The sequence below is a fragment of the Cherax quadricarinatus genome, unplaced genomic scaffold (genome assembly GCF_038502225.1).
Source record: "Cherax quadricarinatus isolate ZL_2023a unplaced genomic scaffold, ASM3850222v1 Contig2524, whole genome shotgun sequence".
NCBI lineage: Eukaryota > Metazoa > Arthropoda > Malacostraca > Decapoda > Parastacidae > Cherax > Cherax quadricarinatus.
Window position 1 is genome coordinate 33804 of NW_027197550.1, and position 25328 is coordinate 59131.

The window sequence follows — 25328 nt, forward strand, 5'->3', positions numbered from 1 at the left end:
ATGTATATGTATGTATATATATATATATATATATATATTTCTCCCACCGTCTCCAACTTGTCATCTATTACTATGAATGAGTATAAATGAAACATTTACACTCAACTTTCCTCTTATTTAAAAAAAAAAAAGTCAGTAGCTATCCTACTGTAACTCTTAAACTTGATAAACTATATGTATTTTTTTTCACTTCTGCATAACACTGTCTCATCTAGTCATCAATTAAATACGTACTCAATTCAGTTCCATCACGGAGATATAGCATACAAACACCTGCCTCTTCAACATTTTGCTCAGAAGTTAACTTACACTTTACATTTACTTGTATGCATTAAAACAAATACGTACTTGAAATACAAAGACACGAATATAACTCAGAGGGGGATATAATTACAAGAACAACCAGTCAAATAAAAATAGACATTGGAACATCCTATAAATGCCACTGCCACTATATTGAGTTTTATGAAAAGTTCCTGATGGGAAAATAAAGTAATACCTACAATAAATTCAACTCATTGCTGTTAACTTTCACATTTCTAAGCATAATTAAGAAAGACTAGGTGCTGGCACTATGTTTGCAAATCACTGAAGTGGTATCTAATTTTTTCTTTGTTTCTTTGTGGTATGAATATACAATTCTTCATCTTTCAAAGTCAGTCATCTCTTCATGTTGGCCTCACTTGTCTTTCATATATCTTATGTCACTTATAAAAGTTCTTTCCACCACCACACTCAATGTAAACTCAAACTTACCTTTCATATTTATGTAAAAAATTTCCTAGTACAGTACAATAATTTTATCAGTATGCCTTTAAATTTGTAGTATTATTAAGCATATAATGAGGGCTGAATTTACACTAAAAATTCCAGACATTTTCATCTGTCAGACTTTTAATGATATATTATAGAGTCCAACAAATACAAGCCTATAATTGAACCTGATTGAAATAATGCTTATACTATTTAACCTGCATCTATACTCTCTTGGTCAAATCATGAGATGTCAACAAATGCATCTGCTAATATGGACTTTGTGTTACAACAGTGCTCTGAACCCAATTAGTCTGGGAATTAACTACACTAAATGTGTTCGTAGGCTTAGCTACAGCTTAGTTCTTAAACTGGGCCTTCAATATATTATAAATAAAATAAGTGAAAAATATACAAAACTAAATAAAAGGGCATTGGCTGGGTCCTGCAAGAGCTCAACTTGTTTAGCTAAGCTGCATAGCTATCTGACCATTAGTGGATAGAACTGAGCCTTTACCACTCCTTATGCTGAATGACCAACACAGGGTTTATTGATTTAAGAGAAAAAGGGGTGACCTTGATACTGCAGAAGGTTTATTGATCTAAGAAATTGGAGTTACTCTCACTTTCCTTCGATATGCCCGATTACTTCCCATTTCCTGGTGCTGTATGACCCTTATGAGTTTAGCACTATCCCATGAATATAAAAATAATTTAGATAAAATATATGAACATGCATGATGTATCTCTGGGTGGACTTCCTGAACATTACTAAAAGCAAACTACTTTCACTCTAGAACACCTGTCTGTGTCTAAAGCATGAAGCAGAATACCTAACACACAAAAACTACAGGATATAACATAAAATTGTTGAAAAAGACACATGTACAACATCTGGGTACCTTTACTGTACCTTATTCATCAACTTATCAGGACTGTATACCATCGATAAAATGAGAACATAAAGCTATGAGGTGACTGGGAATCAGAAAGGAAGTAGTTATGCCTCTTATAGAGATCTCATGCTGTTATACACACATATACATACTTTTTAACGATTATTTATCATGTTATTCTTTGGATAACTAAAGTGTAATGAATATGTGTCAGTGATTAATAATAACCCATATAGAGACAGAAACACAGAAGATTAATTGGTCTGTATATTTCAATCCCCTTCTATGATCCTTTTCAGTAGATGCTGAAGAGGATCAGAGAAGGGGACAAAAATATACAGACCAATTAATCTAATGTGTTCCTGTTTACATGTGGTTTATGTGGAAACCTTCAGATAGAAACAGTAGTTTTAACAGGTCTACTATATGATATACCTGTATCTGAAGACCTGTTGTCATAACAGGTACACTTTAAGGCATGAGGAGAGACTTGAGAAACAAACAGCAGATATAACAGGTCTACTCTCTAATATATTTTAAAAACTTAATATAAAAGTAGCTGCTATAACAGATTGACTCTGTAAAATATATACTGTACTGGGAGACAATATAGAAACAGCAGGTATAACATGTCAATTCTAATATATTAGGAGAGGATTGGGATAAAAATAGCAGTTATAAAAAGACTACTCTGCAATATTGCAAGATACTGTAAAAAGAACACTGTCTTTGGATTATTACCATTCATGAACAGTATCTGTATTATGCAAATTTTACACTTTAAGTACAATATATAAAGAAATTAACAAGAGGATGAGGATGAAAATACATTTATTAAACCATTTTTACTGATTCTGGCTCAAAAGTAATGAGATATTATTAAACTTAGCTGACATGTAATTTGATACACAAATGATCAAATAACTGCAAAGTAGAAACAAAAAATATACTAGTTATAATTTAATGGGCATTTTAACCTGTCAAAGTGAGGGGTACAATTTCACTGGTTTGGGAAAGGGTAGGGGCTGAGGTGTAGCCTATATAAAAATATTGCATTATATACCATATATGCAGTAGCTAATACAGTATTAAAATAGCTACCATATCTCTAGTAGAAAATCACCAAACTACAAAACCTTAAACTAAGAAATAAATATATTGCAATTATTAATAGGTACCCTAAATTTAAAATTATTGCAAAATTTATAGATATTATGCCACATCAAAGAAAGTATACCTATGGCAGTTATTTTCATGGTCAAAGATATATTTGGGAGAGTAATATTAATTTGAAGGGGACGAAGATGGCAGTGGCAAGCGTCACCTGTAACAACCCTACTTACTTACATTTAGTGAAGACTTGCACAAAACTGCTCCTGAATACAGCCACCAAACCTTCTTAAACACAAAGAACATACATTATTGTTTCATAAATATCAAGAACCTATAAACATTTAAACAAATCCATGTTTAAGTAAATTGATAAAGACAATGAACAGGGTGGATACAAAGCTGTATGAATAATTTTTTTTTTTAGCTTCTGTATGAGTTTAAGCATTAAAACCACAGTACGGGCGGGGACTGCACTTGCTGTGAGTCGTAAAACTTCAGACCGACACTGGGCCAACTGGCTACAATAAGATTCATCCAACTAGGTAGTATATTTATACACCACAGGAAGGTTAGCAAAGACACCACTGTGACCAACAAATACAAGATTTTACAGATGAATCTCCCGCCAGTGTGGCTATGACAAACTCTAGCTCAAGTCCCCTCAAAGCTGTCATCAATCATCTCATTATGATTTGAGTCATGATGACGGCTTTGAAGGGACTTGAGCTAGAGTTCATCACGGCCACGCTAGCGAGAGATTCATCTGTAAAAGCTTGCATTTGTGGTCACAGTGGTGTCTATGCTAACCTTCCTATGGTATATAAATATACCTAGTTAGATGAATCTTACTGTAGCCAGCTGGCCCAGTGCTAATACTTCGGTCTGGAGTTTTACGACTCACCGCGAGTTCAGTCCCCGCCTGTACTGTGGTTTGTTTGCAATTGTGTCATTATGATTTCTTGAGTCAGTTTGACCATAAGATTTCCTTTTTAACATTAAAATACCATAGACAGATGCACACCAGTCTTGTGCAAGCATTCCTGTATTGTAGCACTCTTACAAAATATTTTTTTCAGGGTGCCTTATAGCACAGTGGTAGCTAGTATTTTTTAATTCATAATTAAGTACCGAAGTTGAACCCTGGTCAAGGTGCAAGACATGGGCAAATCTCCAAACACCTGATGCCCATTACTCAGAAGTAAACAGATAGTACTATGTTGATAAATTAGACACAAGTGCAAACACCTGGGCACCTTTAATGAGGAAACATTTTGCCACACAGTGGCTTCATCAGTCCATACAGAGGAGAATAGTGAAGAACAGGAGGAGTTTTGAGGCAATCAGTCCCTCAGTCGACTCAAGGCTGAGGGACTGATTACCTCAAAACTCCTCCTATTCTTCACTATTCTCCTTTGTATGGACTGATGAAGCCATTGTATGGCAAAATGTTTCCTCATTAAAGATACCCAAGTGTTGCACATGTGTCTAATTTATCAACTTGTTGGTTCTCTGAACCATTCATAAACAGATATATTTCGTACTGTACCTAGTTATAATCAGCTATTGTGGGTTACATGCCAGGAATCTAAAAAAGACCCCAATGGAAATAAGTTACACTGTTTAGCTTTCTTGGGTTATACAGATTAATGAGGTTATTAACCTTAATAAAGGCAAAAAAAAAAAAAAAAAAAAAAAAAAGGCAGGCAATAGCTACTTTATAGCATATTTCATTGGCATCCTTCTCCAGGATTGACCTTTGATATACCCAGCATAGGGTCAGGCTCATCTGCTGCTTGCCTGGTCAACCAGGCTGCTGCTGCTGGCAGCCCATTGGCCCACATATCCATCACAGCCTGGTTGATCTGGCACCTGGAGAAAATACTTGTCCAGTTTCCTCTTGAATGCTTCCACACTTCTCCTAGTAGTGTTTCTGATATCTTCTGGTAAGATGTATAGTCTGGGGCCACAGATGTTGATACAAAGTTCTCTTATTGTGTCCATGGTGCCCCTGCTTTTCACTGGGTTTATTTTGCACTTCTTCCCATCTCTCTCACTCCAGTATGTTATTACAGCAGTATGCAGATTTGGGACCAGGCCCTTAAGTACTCTCCAGGTATATATTATTATGTACAGTATCTCTCTCTCTCCTCTACTCTAGTGAGCACATACTTAGGGCATTCCCAGTAATTTAAATGCTTTATTAGCTCTACACAGGCTGCAAATGATCCTTATCTGTTCCAGCTCAGATCTCTCTCCTGCCCTGAATGGGGCTATCAACACTGAACAATATTCTAAATGAGAGAGCATAAGTGATTTGAAAAGTGTCATCAATGGCACTATTTTCCCTTGTTTTAACCCATAACAGTTGACTAATACTCAGGTACCTATTTGCTGTTAGGTGAAGAGCAGCAATAGGCATAAGGAGATTTGCCCATACATCTTGTCCAAATTCAGGCCCTTTTGGCCATGAGCACTGCATACCACCATCCTGACCACAATGCCAGGGCAACAGAGTACTTCAATTCTAGCACAGAGACACTGCAAATTGAGATAAGCACATGAGCTCTGATGATGGAAATAAGTCACTTTGACTTTTTTGGGTTATCATAGGTAATTTACACATGTGGTACTATGTATGACAATTTATGTAACTGTATTTATGGGTATTTGTATCTAATAAACTTACTTGCATACTTATTAGCAATGTGCTGAAGTGTCAGTATCGGTATAGATGGGTGTCTGCTAATTTTAATGATATTGATACCAGCCTTTCCCTTTGATGTGTTTCAAAGAGTCTCACTACTCTCGGAGCCTGGCCACGGGTCAGGCTTGTGTGGTGCTTGCCTGATCAATCAGGCTGTTGCTGCTGGTAGCCTGCTGCCCCATACATCCATCACAGCTTGGTTGATATGGCACCTGGTGAGGATACTGGTCCAGTTTCCTCTTGAAGGCTTCTACACTTGTTCCAGCCATGCTTCTGATATCCTCTGGTAAGATGTTGAATAGTCTGGAGCCACGAAAGTTGATTTAGTGTTCCCTTATTGTGCCCACCACACACCTGCTCCTCACTGGGTTTATTTCGCCATCAGCTAATTTTTATGGTATCAGTATTACCTGGAGTTTACCTGGAGAGAGTTTCGGGGGTCAACGCCTCCGCGGCCCGGTCTGTGACCAGGCCTCCTGGTGGATCAGCGCCTGATCAACCAGGCTGTTGCTGCTGGCTGCACGCAAACCAACGTACGAGCCACAGCCCGGCTGATCAGGAACTGACTTTAGGTGCTTGTCCAGTGCCAGCTTGAAGACTGCCAGGGGTCTGTTGGTAATCCCCCTTCTAAAACTGAGTACTGGAATTAGCAAAAAATTGGGTATCATCTCATCCCTGAGTAACAAAACAGATTTTTACATATTTAAACTAGCAAATCCTAGTGTATTTGGCAATAATAATAGACAACTGCTCCTTGGCAGATTTCAGTTATTAATTATAGTTAAGTAAGTTTATTCAGGTACAGGTATACATAAATACAGTTACATAAATTGTCATACATAGCAGCATATGTGTAAGTTACCTAGGATATCCCCCAAAAAGTCAAAATGACTTATTTCCACTGGGTTTGAATTTTACTATACTGTATTAATTTGAGTGTACATCCGAGATATTATTTTCTCATTCAACTAGTAAAAATCATTACGTAGCTGATGAAAACCACCAAATCCAAGCCAAAATAACCTGCAGTAACTTAACTTTTTTTGGGTTATCCTAGGTAATTTACATTGTGCATGGTAATTGTACTTATGTGTATTTGTACCTAAATAAGCTTATTTGCTTAAATTAACAGTGAATTTCTTGTGCCTACTACTGTATCTGTATTATTTGGATGGCTCAGAGAAATAAATCATTATAATTAACCTTACTCTGCCATTGGTAAATATGAGTGTTTGTATCTGAAAATGCCTTTGACACAATTCAGTACTAATCACAGTTTTTCTTAAGATGTGCAACCAAAATATACTTTTTTTTGTCATTGCCCAAAATAACAATTTCCACATGAAATAATTATTCGGCGGTGTACGTAAATTACGTATTGTAAAACGTAAAAATAAGAATTTCCAAAATACCAAATTATTTGTTGGCGTACATAAGTTCTGTATTTGTAAAATGTAAACTAATCCTTGAGTATAAAGTAATGTACGAGCTTCATCAAGCATTAGTCGTAAACTCCACCCCATATTTTCAAAAAGTCCTGGTAAATTTTCGTAAATAGAAAGCACATTAGTAAACTGGTAGCACACACGAGTTCCAAAAAAAGCTCGAAATTATTAAATTTAGCACACTGCTTTTATTATTTCTTTTTTAAAGTTCCCAAAACCTGCCAGGTGTGACAATATTAATGGTTGTTGAACACACCACACAGATCTCACAGTTCGTTATATGTTAGTCTTAACACACAAGTAATAAACAGTCCCAGGTCATCCCAGACAATATTTCTTGCTTTTCTGGTTAATTTCCAAGAGTAAACAACATTAAACCATATTGCCTCCCTGACCTCCTCTACGAGTATTAACCCTCGGTTAATATAATACAAAAAAAACAAAGCCTATGTATGTATTACATTAGTGTGATGAAAGGTTGTGGACAACACACACTTATCTTAAAGCAAGAGTACTAAACCTTTTTTTTTATCAGTAAATAAGAGAAGGAGGCGGTGACGGCCACTGTGTTTACAATCACCTGATGAACTGTTCGAACTCCTGCAACTTGTCTTAAGTTTATCTATATACACTTGCTTTCTAACTTATTTACTTAAACTTACTCAGTTATCTGAGTCAGTAAGCAAGTTTATTTGGGTACAGGTACACGTAAGAACAGTTATCATGCCTAGTAATATATGTGTAAATTAACTAGGATAACCCAAGACAGTCAAAGTGATTTACTTCCATAGGGGTTATTGTAGTATTTCATTATTTAAATATTTTTTTTTCCATTTGACCAAGATAAATGTTAAAAATGTATTTTGTTACTATATAATAATAATAAATAATAATAATAATAATAATAATAATAATAATAATAATAATAATAATAATAATAATAATAATAATAATAATATTTTTATTACCACATCGGCCGTCTCCCACCAAGGCAGGGTGGCCCGAAAAAGAAAAACTTTCATCTTCATTCACTCCATCACTGTCTTGCCAGAAGGGTGCTTTACACTACAGTTTTTAAACTGCAACATTAACACCCCTCCTTCAGAGTGCAGGCACTGTACTTCCCATCTCCAGGACTCAAGTCCGGCCTGCCGGTTTCCCTGAATCCCTTCATAAATGTTACTTTGCTCACACTCCAACAGCACGTCAAGTCCTAAAAACCATTTGCCTCCATTTACTCCTATCTAACACGCTCACTTATGCTTGCTGGAAGTCAAAACCCTTCCCTCACAAAACCTCCTTTACCCCCTCCCTCCAACCAATCTTAGGCCGACCCCTAGCCCGCCTGTATACCTTGTACATGTACTTGTAGTAATAAAGATTATTATTATTATTATTATTATTATTATTATTATTATTATTATTATTATTATTATTATTATTATTATTGAGGAAGAACAGTGCCAAGAACACTGCCCTGAGGCACTCCTACGTCATTTTATGGCTCATACTGATTGATTTAAACGTTAAGAATTATTTTTTTGTTAATTTCATATAATAAAACATAACAAAATACATTTTTCTTTTTGAAATAAAAGTTTGACAGTTGTATATTTTCCCAAATACATATTACGGAAATTTTAGAAAGAAAACTCTACAACGTTTTCAGTGGTGGAAAAAGGTGGGCGAGGCAGAAATGGACCAATCAGAAGCGAGATTGTGGAGTTGCTGCGTTGTGATTGGCGGAGAGCACTGCATTGCCACGCTAACAACACAGCTGTGTTTGTTTACGTCTCCAAGCTGTGCCACACTGGCACAGCCACACACAGTGGCGGGACACAACTAATATTACTGAAGATACAACAACACTACACATCAAGTATTCATAAGGAGGACCAGAAACCTCCATTTAAACTGTACGTATGGCAAAACAAACAGAAATGCAACATAATTATTTATTAATAATACTATGTTTTGCCCACAGTGGGTTTTATCAAATCACAATCAGCTCTACTTGGGTAAACCCCCTCAAGGAAGGGTCCTTGATGCTGGTGAGGGGCTCTTGATATAGGGAATTAGATCTGTTCTCCAGTTCCCTGAATTAAACCTGAATACCTTCCACATCCCCCCTCAGATGCTCTCTAATCTTACGGGTTTAGCGCTCCCCCTTGATTATAATAATAATCTACTTAGGTAAAGAATACATGAGTATATATAAGATGGAGAGTTGGGTGGAGAATGTTTGGTAGGTTGTATTACAGGACCTGCAAGTGCAGGTCCTTTAATACAATCGTGGTTTGATCCCCGGTACGGGTGGAAACATTAGGACGTGTTTCTTTACACCTGTTGTCTATGTTTCCCATAAGTAAAATGGGTACCTGTGTGTTAGTCGACTGGTGTGGGTCGCATCCTGGGACACTGACCTAATTTTCCCGAAATGCTCAGCATAACAAGTGGCTTTCTATATAGTTGTATGACAGACTTCCTCTTTGACTTTAGACAACAACAAATTTATTACACAACCTTTGATTATACTTCCTTTAGCAATCCTCACTGCCCTTACAAACTCCACCTCTGTTATACTCTCAACCCTTGCTAGTTTCAGATCAAGCACATTACAAAGTTCTCACACCCTGCTCTGCAGTCCTGTATGACCCTTGTAGGTTTAGTGCTTAGTTTTGACTATAATAATAATAATTAAAGTAATTTCCTCTCTAAATATTGGAAGGTGGGGCTGAATATAGAATGATTGTGGTGACATTTATACTACTCCAACAGGGAGGGTGACACCATGACTGAGAGAGACGTTCCAGCTAGCACTGAGCACCACACACCATCCCCGAAGATACAGCTTCCTGTCATAGAAGAGCTGAACTTATATGTCAACTCTAAAATAGCCAAAATCATAGCGACAGGGGTAGTGATTTGTTTCATCACATACCACGGCTTCCTAAGAGCAGTTGATGGTAAGAGTTTGCTAAATTTTCACCTAACAGCCTCTTTAATCTGATATTGCTCATACAGGGTGTGAGTAGGACACATGACTTACTCATTAAGTTGGTGGGATTGCATACCAAATTTAATGTGAAAATTGTTGGTATTTTATACCATTTATAATGTTAATTGGGGTGTCCATAAAGTCTTTTTTCTGATGCAGACTTCATGGTATATTTTACCGTGTAAAGCAAGGATGGTCCATAACTGCCCTCTAGTTATGACAGAGTGTTTCAACATTTGTTGAAGTTTCTGTAATATAAAACATGTCACACATGTCATAATTTTGTCATGTCAAGAGGGTCAGCAGTGGACCATCCATGCCTTACATAGTTTTTGGTATAAATCCCATTCCTTGACTTTATGGGTTATCCTAGGTTAAATCTTGTGGTGTGTGAGAGTATGGGAAAAACATCAAAACAGGTCATAGGTAAATCATCTCATTATATGTATAGATATATACAGTATATGTATTTATTTATATCTCTCATTCTTTCATTCATTCTCTCATTCTCTCTCATTCTCATTCTCTTTCATATCAGTTATTGTGGTAGTCATAACAGTGGTTACCAATTTCATGATGTTTGCTGTGAAGCTGCTCAGTATATCCAGGTGTTCACATCCGCCTGCACCACAGTACTACAGTGGAACCCCAGTTATCGGCAGCTTCTGTTATCGGCCAACTTGGCGATCGGCTGGTTTTTCGGCGCCTGTTTATTGGCCGTTAATTCGGTGATCAGCCGTTTGGGATGCATCCATCCGCTGACTGGGGCCACTTGCGTGTCAGTTTGGCAGTGTCTTTCGGTGTGTGAGGAAGCTTCTGCTCATACATCCAAACATTTCACATGTTTTCCATTGTTTTTGTGGGTTTTTTGCAGTGCAGCTGTGAAATGAGTAACCATGGCTACAAAGAAAGTTCCTAGTAAAGTTCCTGTGGTAAAGAAAGTGAGAAACACCATGGAATTTAAGTGTGAAGTGTAGCAGGAATGAAGGGAGTTTAGCAGGCATACAGGGAGTGTGGCAGGCATGCAGGAAGTGCAGCAGGCATGCAGGGAGTGTGGCAGGCACGCAGGAAGTGCAGCAGGCATGCAGGGAGTGTAACAGGCATGCAGGAAGTGTAGCAGACATGCAGGAAGTGTAGCAGGCATGCAGGAAGTGTAGCAGGCATGCAGGAAGTGTAACAGGCATGCAGGGAGTGTAGCAGGCATACAGGGAGTGTGGCAGGCATGCAGGAAGTGCAGCAGGCATGCAGGGAGTGTAACAGGCATGCAGGGAGTGTAGCAGGCATGCAGGAAGTGTAGCAGGCATGCAGGAAGTGTAACAGGCATGCAGGGAGTGTAGCAGACATGCAGGAAGTGTAGCAGGCATGCAGGAAGTGTAGCAGGCAGGCAGGGAGTGTAGCAGACATGCAGGGAGTGTAGCAGTCATGCAGGAAGTGTAGCAGGCCTGCAGGAAGTGTAGCAGGCATGCAGGAAGTGTAGCAGGCATGCAGGGAGTGTAGCAGGCATGCAGGGAGTGTAGCAGTCATGCAGGAAATGTAGCAGGCCTGCAGGAAGTGTAGCAGGCATGCAAGGAGTGAAACAGGGATGCAGGGAGTGTATCAGGCATGCAGGGAGCGTAACAGGCATGCAGGGAGTGTAACAGGCATGCAGGGAGTGTAGCAGGCATGCAGGGAGTGTAACAGGCATGCAGGGAGTGTAACAGGCATGCAGGGAGTGTAATAGGCATGCAGTGAGTGTAACAGGCATGCAGGGAATGTAACAGGCATGCAGAAAGTGTAGCAGAAATGTAGTAGGCATGCAGGAAGTGTAGCAGGCATGCAGGAAGTGTAGCAGGCATGCAGGAAGTGTAGCAGGCATGCAGGAAGTGTAGTTGGCATGCAGGAAGTGTAGCAGGCATGCAGGAAGTGTAGCAGGCATGCAGGAAGTGTAACAGGCATGCAGGGAGTGTAGCAGGCATGCAGGAAGTGTAACAGGCATGCAGGGAGTGTAGCAGGCATGCAGGAAGTGTAGCAGGCATGCAGGAAGTGTAACAGGCATGCAGGAAGTGTAGCAGGCATGCAGGGAGTGTAACAGGCATGCAGGGAGTGTAGCAGGCATGCAGGAAGTGTAACAGGCATGCAGGGAGTGTAGCAGGCAGGCAGGAAGTGTAGCAGGCCTGCAGGGAGTGTAGCAGGCATGCAGGAAGTGTAGCAGGCATATAGGAAGTGTAACAGGCATGCAGGAAGTGTAGCAGGGATGCAGGAAGTGTAACAGGCATACAGGGAGTGTAGCAGGCATTCCAGAAGCCAGCATTAGTCTTCAATAAAGGTATGTAATAATTCAATTCAATTCAATTCAAAGTTTGTTCTCTATAAAGATTACAATGTTGAATTTACAGAATTTGGTTGTTGTGTGGTTTACATGTAGTAAAATAATGATTACAGAGTGTACCACTAGAACGCCTAGCATGGCTAGGCATTTCGGGCAGACTTAGTTTAATTCTTTATTTTAAAATATTACAAATTATGAGGTAAGTTGGTATTATGGCTAAGTGACTAAATACTAGTTTGTGAGTTTAGCAATGTGAATGCTTTTGTTTTGGCACAGTACATAGTTTCAGTATTGGAGTATCATAGGATTCATTATTTTAAGATTGAGATTAATATTTCTGTTTATGGTCAAATGGGTGAGTGAGTGTAAGTGTGAATCACCAGGTGGTATTCGTGTAGTTAGTTGATGGGGTTTATCAGGGAGATAAGATGTTTTCTAATGGTAGTTTTGAAGGTGATGAATGTGTCTGCAGTTCTAGAGTTCTCAGGTAGGGTGTTCCAGATTTTAGGGCCTTTGACATACATTGAATTTTTGTAAAGGTTTAGTCGGACATGGGGAATGTCGTAGAGATGTTTGTGTCTGGTGTTATGCCTGTGGGTTCTGTCACAACTATCAAGAAAGCATTTTAGGTCAAGGTTGATATTGGAGTTTAAGGTCCTGCAGATGTAGATTGCACAGTAGTAAGTGTGGATGTACTGAACAGGGAGTAAGTTTAGGTCTATGAAGAGTGGGGGGGGGGGTGTTGCCAGGGATGGGATTTAGTGATTATTCTTACTGCAGCTTTTTGTTGGGTAATATTGGCTTTAGGTGTGTTGCTGCAGTTGATCCCCAAGCACAAATAGCATAGGTGAGGTATGGATAAATAAGTGAGTGGTTTAGTGTGAGAAGGGCATTTTGCGGCATGTAGTATTGTATCTTGGAGAGGATCCCAACTGTTTTGGATACTTTTTTTTGTTATGTGTTGGATATGGGTGCTGAAATTCAGGTTGTTGTCAAGGTATAGGCCTAGGAATTTGCCCTCATTATGTCTGGTAATTAGAGTGTTGTCGATCTTAATGTTAATTTGTGCATCTCCTGCTCTGCTACCAAACATAATATAGTAGGTTTTGTCAGTGTTAAGCGTAAGTTTATTGGCTGTCATCCAAGTCGATATTTTGATCAGCTCCTCGTTAACAATGGTGTTGAGGGTGGCAAGATTAGGGTGAGAGATGACATAAGTCGTGTCGTCAGCAAAGAGAATGGGTTTCAGGTGTTGGGATACGTTTGGAAGATCATTGATGTATATGAGGAAGAGCAGGGGACCAAGGACACTTCCCTGCGGAACTCCAGTATCAAGTGGCCGTGTTGTTGATGCTGTGTCTTTAATGGTAACATACTGATACCTATTAGTAAGGTAAGATGTGAAATAAGCAAGCGCATGGCCTCTTATACCGTAATGGTCAAGTTTGTGGAGTAGGATGTCGTGGTCTACTGTGTCAAAAGCTTTTCTTAGGTCAATAAAAATTCCTAGTGGATATTCCTTATTTTCCAATGCTGTGTAAAGCAGATCTAGCATTTTTATGATTGCATCATTAGTGCTTTTATTTTTCCTAAATCCAAATTGGTAGGGGTTGAGTATGTTTTGTGCTGTTATAAATGAATATAGTCTCCTGTGCACGAGTTTCTCAAAGATTTTGGATAACAATGGTAAGTTTGATATTGGCCTATAGTTGTTTAAGTCTGTAGGGTCACCACCTTTATGTATTGGTGTAACCCTTGCCATCTTGAGTAGTTTCGGGAAGGTTCTAGTTTCTAGTGACTTGTTAAAAAGTAATGAAATAGTATGCGAAAGGATATGGGCCGCTCGCTTGTACAGTAATGGTGGGACATTAGACAGATTCCCTGAGTTGTTTTTAAGTGACTTTATAATCTCGGTGACTTCCGAGGGCTCAGTTGGTGCAAGATAGAAGGAATTTGGGAAATTCCCATCTAGGTAGTCCCCGGCATGGGCATTAGTATGTGGGGTTTTATTGGCGAGATTAGATCCTATGGTTGAGAAGAAGTCGTTTATCTTGTTAGCTGTGTCAGTGGGATGTAGTGGTGTTTCATTAGGTTTAGTTAGGACAATATTCTTGGTTTTTTTTCAGTTTGTGGGTCCCTAGAATCTGAGAGAGTGTTTTCCAGGTCTTTTTTATATCTCCTCTAGTGTCTGTGAATCTACTGGAGTAGTATAGTTGTTTGGCTTTCTTTATTACTTTGGTGAGAACTGATGAATAGTGTTTAAGAATATCTTTGTGTATTAAGCCCTGTCTATATTGCTTTTCATATTGGTGTTTCTTGTCAATGGATTTCAGAATGGTGCTGGTTAGCCATGGGCAACCAAGCCGTTTGTTTGTGATCTGTTTCTTTTTATAGGACAATGTTTGTTGTATAGTCTAAGTAATTTGTTAAGAAAAATGTCTGTCCAGTCATCAATACCATTGGCCTTGGAGAATTCTGTAGGCCAGTCAACAATCTCTAGGTCAGTTGTGAACTTCCTTATTGAGGCCTCGTCATGGAGTCTAAATGAGACTTTGTTGTATTCAAGTGGTGGTTTATTAATGTTTGTCAGGAGGAAGGTAGGGTAGTGGTCTGTAGTGCTATCTGTGATTATCCCTGATTTAAGGGGGGCTAGTATATTGGTCCATATGTGGTCTATTATGGTTGCACTTGTCTCAGTGAGCCTGGTTGGTTTAGTTATTGTTGGTATGAGAAGTGTGTTGTTCATATTGTTGATGAAATCAGTTACAGGCTGATCATCTAGTAAGCCAAGGTTGATGTTGAAGTCTCCAGCTAAGAGAAGGTGGTGCTTATTCATTTGTCTGTTTGTTATTAGTGACTTTAATTTCTCACTGAAATTTGGGATGTTTGTGTGAGGTATCTGGTAAATGGCACCGATTGTTATAGGTGTCTTAAGGTTTTTTACAGTAAAATTAGCAAAAATGTATTCCCCATATTCATCACTAAAGCAAGTGGTGCTAATACAAGATAATTGGTTAGAGTAATAGATTGCAATACCACCCCCAACTTGGTTTGGTCTGCAGTTGTGAATTGCTGTGTATCCTGGTAGAGGGTAGATATCTATTGTGTCCTGCTTAAGCCAGGTCTCAGTAAGAATAATGCAGGAGAAGGGTGTCTTTAGTGATTCAAGGAGTGCCAGGAGGTCATCATAGTGTTTGCTTAAGGACCTGATGTTGTAGTTAAGAGATAAGATAAGATTTCGTTCGGATTTTTAACCCCGGAGGGTTAGCCACCCAGGATAACCCAAGAAAGTCAGTGCGTCATCGAGGACTGTCTAACTTATTTCCATTGGGGTCCTTAATCTTGTCCCCCAGGATGCGACCCACACCAGTCGACTAACACCCAGGTACCTATTTGCTGCTAGGTGAACAGGACAACAGGTGTAAGGAAACGTGTCGAAATGTTTCCACCCGCCGGGAATCGAACCCGGGCCCTCCGTGTGTGAAGCGGGAGCTTTAGCCACCAGGCCAATGCTTTTAGCATTGTTTAGGATAGTGCTGGCTTGTGATGCTGTGTAATAAAGGCAGTTACTTTCCAATAGGTTTTGATTGGGTGTCAGATTATGGAGGTTTAGATCAGGGTCAACGTGATCAATCATCCTCTAGGTTTAAATTATGGTTATTTATATCCTGAGTTATGTGTTGAGTTCTAGTACTGATATCTGTAGTGGTGGGAAGCTTGAATAAGTATATAGCTAGAGTATTTTGGTCATATAGAGAATAGTCACTACTATACATAATGAAGTTGATGTTGTCTATGTGTTGTGCTGGAATGAACTAAAGTACAACTAGGTATAAACTAGTAATATAAAAATACAAATTTAAAATAGAACAAGACTCTCACTTGTAATTGCACTAAGGTCTAATATAATGACTTTTGTGGAGTCTATGTTTTGAGCTAGAATGAGCTATAGTACAACTAGATTTAATCTAATAATATAAAAATACAAATTAAAAATAGCACCAGTCTCTCACTAGTAATTGCAATATGGTCTAATATAATGAATTTGGTATTGACTATAGTACAACTGAGTTTAATCTAATAATATAAAAAAGGCACAAGACTCTCAATTGTAATTGCACTAAGGTGTTATATAAGTTGTTTACAAGAATTAGATTATAACTAGATTTAAATTGACAAGATAAAATATACAAATTAAGGTAGCAAAAGAATAAAAAAAGTAGAAAAAAAAAAAAGATATATGAGGTAGTTGGTACTAGTTAGCAAAAGATAGTTAAGGGCCTTGAACAATAATATAATTGAAATATACACTAATTGCACACATAATATAGTCACTAAGATATGAAAACAATGTGATTTAATTGTTAAAAAAATTATTTTTTGGTGAATGTTTTTGTTTGGAACAGATTAATTGTAATTACATTAATTCTTATGGGAAATACTATTTCGGTTTTCGGCCATTTCGGTTTTAGGCTGAGCTTTTGGAATGGATTACAGCCGATAACCGAGGGTCCACTGCATCTAATAGCAGGCCTGGTCACAGACCAGGCCGCAGGCGCGTTAACCCTCGAAACCCTCTCCAGGTATACATTTTTAGGGCCCTGAAGCTTTTACAACCAGTTAAGAAACTATATGTATAAGCAATCAGTTTTTTACTGTCTGATTAATCTTAAGGTAGGCTTAATTTTGGCCAAAATGCTTTACATATTAAGGGGCTTTCTGCATGTACACCTAAATGTCATTCTCCTCTGTACTGACATTGTATCATGCTGAATAAAGACTGACAAGAAATAACCATTAAACAGAGAACACACTTCCTGTTCATTATCAGTCACCTGTCCATACCCAATTCTTTAATCTTCAATCTTTAACTGTTATGGGGGCCCCTTCGCAACCAGCAGCGGCTAGCCTACGTGATACTTTAATAACCATTTAATTTTTATTTTAACTATTATTTTGTATTGAATTACACTCTATTAATATTATTTTTTAAAAACCCCTTCTCATACAGTAGACCCAAACTTTTTAAACAATGTGGAGTAAAGTTGTTTCTGGGGCCCCTCCAGGATTAGGGGCCCTGAAGCTTAAGCTTCATTATTTTCATAGTAGATCTGCCCCTGAGCAGAGTCAGTGGTAACTAGTAGTAGTCTCACTGGTACACACACACTTCCGTGGGGGTACTCCCCCACACACAAACAAACACATACATTCAGTGAGTTGTTTCAGTGGCCTTGGTAAAGGTGGTATTTCTTAGAATAGATGAGAGAATGAGTGGATGAGAGAATGAGCAGACAAGAGAAGGAGGATGAAAGAATATGTGGGAAAGAGGAGGAGGAGGATGAGAGAATGAATGGGAGAGAGGAGTGTGAGAGAATGGGTGTGAGTGACAGAATGAGCAGGAGCAGGCAAGTGAATGAGTGGATGAGAGAAGGAGTGTGAAAAAATGGGTGGGTGAGAGAATGAGTGGGCAAGAGAATGAGCTTGTGAAAGAATGAATGCTTGAAAGAATTGAGAGAGAATGAGTGAGAGAATGAAAAAGAGAATGAGAGTGAGAAAATGAAAGAGAATGTGAGAGAATGAGAGGGAGAGAATGAAAGAGAATGAGAGTGAGAGAATGAAAGAGAGAGAATGAGTGTTTTAGCATCAGATTGTGAAGATGGATGTATGTGTATATACCAGCCTGTCAGGTTTCACAGGTGTTTGTGGAATAATAGTTGAACAAGTGTTTGATGTAACACTTATTATCCCATGTAGCCTACCACATTTGTTACTACACTGTTGGTAGCACTTGCTACAACTGGATGGCCTTATTATTATTTTTTTTTTTTTTTTATTATCACACCTGCCGATTCCCACCAAGGCAGGGTGGCCCGAAAAAGAAAAACTTTCACCATCATTCACTCCATCACTGTCTTGCCAGAAGGGTGCTTTACACTACAGTTTTTAAACTGCAACATTAACACCCCTCCTTCAGAGTGCAGGCACTGTACTTCCCATCTCCAGGACTCAAGTCCGGCCTGCCAGTTTCCCTGAATCCCTTCATAAATGTTACTTTGCTCACACTCCAACAGCACGTCAAGTATTAAAAACCATTTGTCTCCATTCACTCCTATCAAACACGCTCACGCATGCCTGCTGGAAGTCCAAGCCCCTCGCACACAAAACCTCCTTTACCCCCTCCCTCCAACCCTTCCTAGGCCGACCCCTACCCCGCCTTCCTTCCACTACAGACTGATACACTCTTGAAGTCATTCTGTTTCGCTCCATTCTCTCTACATGTCCGAACCACCTCAACAACCCTTCCTCAGCCCTCTGGACAACAGTTTTGGTAATCCCGCACCTCCTCCTAACTTCCAAACTACGAATTCTCTGCATTATATTCACACCACACATTGCCCTCAGACATGACATCTCCACTGCCTCCAGCCTTCTCCTCGCTGCAACATTCATCACCCACGCTTCACACCCATATAAGAGCGTTGGTAAAACTATACTCTCATACATTCCCCTCTTTGCCTCCAAGGACAAAGTTCTTTGTCTCCACAGACTCCTAAGTGCACCACTCACTCTTTTTCCCTCATCAATTCTATGATTCACCTCATCTTTCATAGACCCATCCGCTGACACGTCCACTCCCAAATATCTGAATACGTTCACCTCCTCCATACTCTCTCCCTCCAATCTGATATTCAATCTTTCATCACCTAATCTTTTTGTTATCCTCATAACCTTACTCTTTCCTGTATTCACCTTTAATTTTCTTCTTTTGCACACCCTACCAAATTCATCCACCAATCTCTGCAACTTCTCTTCAGAATCTCCCAAGAGCACAGTGTCATCAGCAAAGAGCAGCTGTGACAACTCCCACTTTGTGTGTGATTCTTTATCTTTTAACTCCACGCCTCTTGCCAAGACCCTCGCATTTACTTCTCTTACAACCCCATCTATAAATATATTAAACAACCACGGTGACATCACACATCCTTGTCTAAGGCCTACTTTTACTGGGAAAAAATTTCCCTCTTTCCTACATACTCTAACTTGAGCCTCACTATCCTCGTAAAAACTCTTCACTGCTTTCAGTAACCTACCTCCTACACCATACACTTGCAACATCTGCCACATTGCCCCCCTATCCACCCTGTCATACGCCTTTTCCAAATCCATAAATGCCACAAAGACCTCTTTAGCCTTATCTAAATACTGTTCACTTATATGTTTCACTGTAAACACCTGGTCCACACACCCCCTACCTTTCCTAAAGCCTCCTTGTTCATCTGCTATCCTATTCTCCGTCTTACTCTTAATTCTTTCAATTATAACTCTACCATACACTTTACCAGGTACACTCAACAGACTTATCCCCCTATAATTTTTGCACTCTCTTTTATCCCCTTTGCCTTTATACAAAGGAACTATGCATGCTCTCTGCCAATCCCTAGGTACCTTACCCTCTTCCATACATTTATTAAATAATTGCACCAACCACTCCAAAACTATATCCCCACCTGCTTTTAACATTTCTATCTTTATCCCATCAATCCCGGCTGCCTTACCCCCTTTCATTTTACCTACTGCCTCACGAACTTCCCCCACACTCACAACTGGCTCTTCCTCACTCCTACAAGATGTTATTCCTCCTTGCCCTATACACGAAATCACAGCTTCCCTATCTTCATCAACATTTAACAATTCCTCAAAATATTCCTTCCATCTTCCCAATACCTCTAACTCTCCATTTAATAACTCTCCTCTCCTATTTTTAACTGACAAATCCATTTGTTCTCTAGGCTTTCTTAACTTGTTAATCTCACTCCAAAACTTTTTCTTATTTTCAACAAAATTTGTTGATAACATCTCACCCACTCTCTCATTTGCTCTCTTTTTACATTGCTTCACCACTCTCTTAACTTCTCTCTTTTTCTCCATATACTCTTCCCTCCTTGCATCACTTCTACTTTGTAAAAACTTCTCATATGCTAACTTTTTCTCCCTTACTACTCTCTTTACATCATCATTCCACCAATCGCTCCTCTTCCCTCCTGCACCCACTTTCCTGTAACCACAAACTTCTGCTGAACACTCTAACACTACATTTTTAAACCTACCCCATACCTCTTCGACCCCATTGCCTATGCTCTCATTAGCCCATCTATCCTCCAATAGCTGTTTATATCTTACCCTAACTGCCTCCTCTTTTAGTTTATAAACCTTCACCTCTCTCTTCCCTGATGCTTCTATTCTCCTTGTATCCCATCTACCTTTTACTCTCAGTGTAGCTACAACTAGAAAGTGATCTGATATATCTGTGGCCCCTCTATAAACATGTACATCCTGAAGTCTACTCAACAGTCTTTTATCTACCAATACATAATCCAACAAACTACTGTCATTTCGCCCTACATCATATCGTGTATACTTATTTATCCTCTTTTTCTTAAAATATGTATTACCTATAACTAAACCCCTTTCTATACAAAGTTCAATCAAAGGGCTCCCATTATCATTTACACCTGGCACCCCAAACTTACCTACCACACCCTCTCTAAAAGTTTCTCCTACTTTAGCATTCAAGTCCCCTACCACAATTACTCTCTCACTTGGTTCAAAGGCTCCTATACATTCACTTAACATCTCCCAAAATCTCTCTCTCTCCTCTGCATTCCTCTCTTCTCCAGGTGCATACACGCTTATTATGACCCACTTCTCGCATCCAACCTTTACTTTAATCCACATAATTCTTGAATTTACACATTCATATTCTCTTTTCTCCTTCCATAACTGATCATTTAACATTACTGCTACCCCTTCCTTTGCTCTAACTCTCTCAGATACTCCAGATTTAATCCCATTTATTTCCCCCCACTGAAACTCTCCTACCCCCTTCAGCTTTGTTTCGCTTAGGGCCAGGACATCCAACTTCTTTTCATTCATAACATCAGCAATCATCTGTTTCTTGTCATCCGCACTACATCCACGCACATTTAAGCAACCCAGTTTTATAAAGTTTTTCTTCTTCTCTTTTTTAGTAATTGTATACAGGAGAAGGGGTTACTAGCCCATTGCTCCCGGCATTTTAGTCGCCTCATACGACACGCATGGCTTACGGAGGAAAGATTCTTTTCCACTTCCCCATGGACAATAGAAGAAATAAAAAAGAACAAGAGCTATTTAGAAAAAGGAGAAAAACCTAGATGTATGTATATATATATATGCATGTGCGTGTCTGTGAAGTGTGACCAAAGTGTAAGTAGGAGTAGCAAGATATCCCTGTTATCTTAGCGTGTTTATGAGACAGAAAAAGAAACCAGCAATCCTACCATCATGCAAAACAGTTACAGGTTTTTGTTTCACAGTCATCTGGCAGGACGGTAGTACTTCCCTGGGTGGTTGCTGCCTTATATAAACTCTTATTTTGTTTGTAACTCAAAATGTGTTGATGCTGAAAGATTCCCTGTACTTACCTACATGTGGTTGCAGGGGTTGAGTCACAGCTCCTGGTTATGTCTGCAGGAGAAGGGGGAGTTGAGTCTACATTCCTAGCCTCACCTCTCAGACTACTGTCATTGGCATTATTGCAGTAGAAACTGTTGTAGTGGGGTATCTCTCATATTAATAATGCATTATAAACTAAACACTAAATGTGTTTGCATCAGGTCTCTCAGCTGCAATATGTCTCACTACCAACAATCTTCAAGAAATATATTGATACCTGAGTTTGATGAGGGGAGGAACCATATCTTCTCATACATTTTGTTTCCTCAGAACACTTTCTTCCACATTTCTTTCATCCTCTTTCTTTTCTTAGGGAGGGAAAAACAGTTGGAGAAACTCCTTCCTTAGACTTTTCTCCACACATTTTGAGAAGCGAATTGGTAAAGTAATTTCTAAAAAGTTTGGTGTGGCTTCTTGATTGAGGATTAAAATCAGCAAAATACCCTTTTTAGCAAGATATTTTTTAACTGCAGTTGCAAATAACAAGTCATCTGCCTCATTGACTGGTTTTTAAGATGGCTACACTGAATGGTATGTAGAAAACCTTCTGGCCTGGAAGTGTTAGCAACTTCCATGGATTTCAGGAGATACTTCCAGATACTACATGTATACTGTACATAGACAGGAGGATTGTGGTCCTTAAGATAAGATTTCGTTCGGATTTTTAACCCCGGAGGGTTAGCCACCCAGGATAACCCAAGAAAGTCAGTGCGTCATCGAGGACTGTCTAACTTATTTCCATTGGGGTCCTTAATCTTGTCCCCCAGGATGCGACCCACACCAGTCGACTAACACCCAGGTACCTATTTGCTGCTAGGTGAACAGGACAACAGGTGTAAGGAAACGTGTCGAAATGTTTCCACCCGCCGGGAATCGAACCCGGGCCCTCCGTGTATGAAGCGGGAGCTTTAGCCACCAGGCCACCAGGCCACCAGTAGACATTGAAAACACTGAACATTCAGGAGGCTGATGAGCTGGAGCTGTTTGAGTCTCATGGGGACATTCCTTTAGTGTTGATACAGCTTAAAGAAAAGTATCCTGTGTTTGAAGAGAATAGGGAGGATGATAGTTCCTAAACATACTTACCCTTCTTTTAACTCTGAGGAAAATGTCTAAAGGGTTTAGAAGTGATCTGGAAAACCAGTCTCTGCCATGATTGCAACTTTAGCCTCAGTATGTAAGGAAAAGCGTAACACTCTCTGCAGCATTCACTGGATAAATATTTTAGTTCATTCACAGCTAAGGCTGCTCTATAGAGGAGACCTGTGTCTACAGTAAGGCTTTCTACAAGCAGTGTAACCTAGCAGCAGCTTCCTTCTTGAAGCTGATCGCTCAGATCAGACACAATCTTGCTCCACTGCATTTTTCATGACAACTAATCGACAAACCAACCATCATTGGCAAATGTATCTACTTCTATACTATATTTGATCTTTCATTTTTCACGCATATTATGATACTGTAGTCATTTCTTGTATATGTATACCATTGGTGCTTGCATAGTCCTTCTATAAAAATGAATTGCCAATAATTACATACTATATAGGATTATTTCCTCCTTATTCCTTTGGGAATACATCACCATTTAGAAAATTGGAGTCTGAAAATTAATTTATAAACCATTTTTGCTTAAAATCATATTTTGTGGAATGCATTTTCTGATATAAATATTTATAACTAATAAGTACGTGTTCGGAATGATGCGAGAGAGATGTTAGTGGTTAAGAAAATACATACAGTACTGTAGTGTACATTAAATGTGAAGGTACATTATATGCATTATATGCTCCTGAATTAGTCATCTTTTTTATTGACTTACATAGAATTATTTGTGACCTGTTAAATTACTGTATATTTATTTTTACATTTTTCCTTTAGTGTGTTAATATTCATAATTATTAAAAATGCATGTGCTGTATCTGGATTATTCTTTCTTAGGTGGTGATTCCTGCCAAAGATTACTGTCAGATGGAAGGTTTCAGGGTGCTCTGGTGTGGCAGCCCTATGGCTGTATGCTTCATATGTACTCCAATACGTAAGCATCATTTTGTGTATAGTTCCTGCTATGAAAAAAATATGGTAACCTGTTTATGAAGATGAGTTCTTTTAGTCCATTTCATTATTTTTTCTCATTTCTGTTATTTGGTTGATTATTTATCTCAAGAGCACTCCACAAAATCTCACCTCCAGCACACTGGCTTCTTGTATCTACAGATATGATATTTTATATCAGAATATATCACCGTACAGTACAATCTTGTATTACACATGGGTGTTGGCCCATAGTTGTTTGATACAAATTTTTAATAATAATAATAATGTGTGTGGGTGAGGTGAAAGTGTTGAATGATGATGAAAGTATTTTCGTTTTGGGGATTTTCTTTCTTTTTGGGTCACCCTGCCTAGGTGAGAGACGGCCGACTTGTTAAAAAAAATAATAATAATTACGTCTATATTTCTGCAAGTACATGTATAAGGTATACAGGCCTAGCAGACATCAGTGATATACTATGTACTAATATATAGAAAGCCCCTTGTTATGCAGAGCATTTCAGGTAATTTAGGTCAATTATGTCCCCAGGATGTGATCCACATCAGTCATTTAACACCCAGGTAGCTATTTTACTGATAAGTGAACATGAACAGCAGGTACTTTATGGAAACACATCTTAATGTTTCCACCTGTACTGGGGATGGACCCCAGACCTCAGTATTGAGAAATAAATTTTTTAAGACTGAATTTATTTTTTTAAACAAATGCATGTTTTTTTGTACTGCACAATACTATATGTGGTTGGGTAGTGTTGCATGTGTGGTATTCTTACATTTATTTACTACATATTAACCAAGAATTGTAGAATTTGTTATTGTGAAGGTATTTTCATTTTATTTTTGGAGTTGTGCATTATATTTTCATGATTTTTATGTGATATAGGTAAAAAATATGCACATGTTCGAATAATTTCATCAGCACATTTTTTTTAATACCATACTGTATAAAAACAACAAAATCTTATGATTATCTAGCATTTCTTTTATCCATCTACCTGTTAGATCATAATGCAGTATCCACTGTAAATGAGGTTCACTGTAAGATAGTATAAACAGTCATCTTTAATTTGTTTTTTTGTTTTTTATTTCAGAGACAGTCGAAGATGCATGAGATATGTTGCTTTTCTCAAGCAAGACAATCATATTTTATTTGTGGGTGATTCCAGAATCAGACAGTTGTATCTTGCCTTGGTCAAACAGGTAAGTTGCCTGCTGGTTTATAACTGTTATGATTTCCTATTGTTAGTCACAAAATGTTGGACTGTACCCTTTTTTTTTTGGCTGTGTTGAAGACTGAGTTAATCTCTAATAATAAGACCTTTGACATGAGTCACGAAATCGTAATGACACAATTGCAAACAAACAATACCACGGGCAGGGATAGAACCCGCGATCAGAGAGTCTCAAAACTCCAGACTGTCACGTTAGCCACTGGACCAGCTAGCCACAATAAGATTCATCCAACTAGGTATATTTCTACACCATAGGAAGGTTAGCATAGGCACCACTGTGACCACAAATGCAAAAAAACTTGCATTTGTGGTCACAGTGGTGCCTATGCTAA

The 25328-nt window shown here is 38.8% G+C and overlaps 2 protein-coding genes across 6 annotated transcripts in view; one reads left to right on the forward strand and one right to left on the reverse strand.

The window, feature by feature from the left end:
• LOC128704247 (vacuolar protein sorting-associated protein 35-like) overlaps positions 1–8186 on the reverse strand; it is a 41204-nt gene extending 33018 nt beyond the window's left edge. Inside the window, exons 1-2 of one of the 5 annotated variants that reach the window (XM_070081382.1) lie at positions 8169–8186; positions 2997–3047 (exon numbers count right to left, since the gene is read on the reverse strand). In XM_070081382.1, coding sequence (XP_069937483.1) covers positions 2997–2998 — 2 coding nt within the window. In that variant the 5' untranslated portion in view covers positions 2999–3047; positions 8169–8186. Of the gene's footprint in view, positions 1–2992; positions 3050–7431; positions 7535–8168 lie in introns of those variants that run through there. The other 4 variants (XM_070081380.1, XM_070081384.1, XM_070081381.1 and 1 more) reach the window with 4 other exon arrangements.
• A 476-nt stretch (positions 8187–8662) lies between these two features.
• Positions 8663–24964, forward strand: LOC138851875 (N-acetylneuraminate (7)9-O-acetyltransferase-like; the record flags this gene model as incomplete). The annotated part of the gene is given in 4 exon segments (XM_070081379.1): positions 8663–8827; positions 9690–9877; positions 23651–23747; positions 24856–24964. Coding segments are annotated over 3 exon segments (381 nt in total), but the record flags the coding sequence as incomplete, so codon positions are not given.
• Positions 24965–25328: the final 364 nt, after the last annotated feature.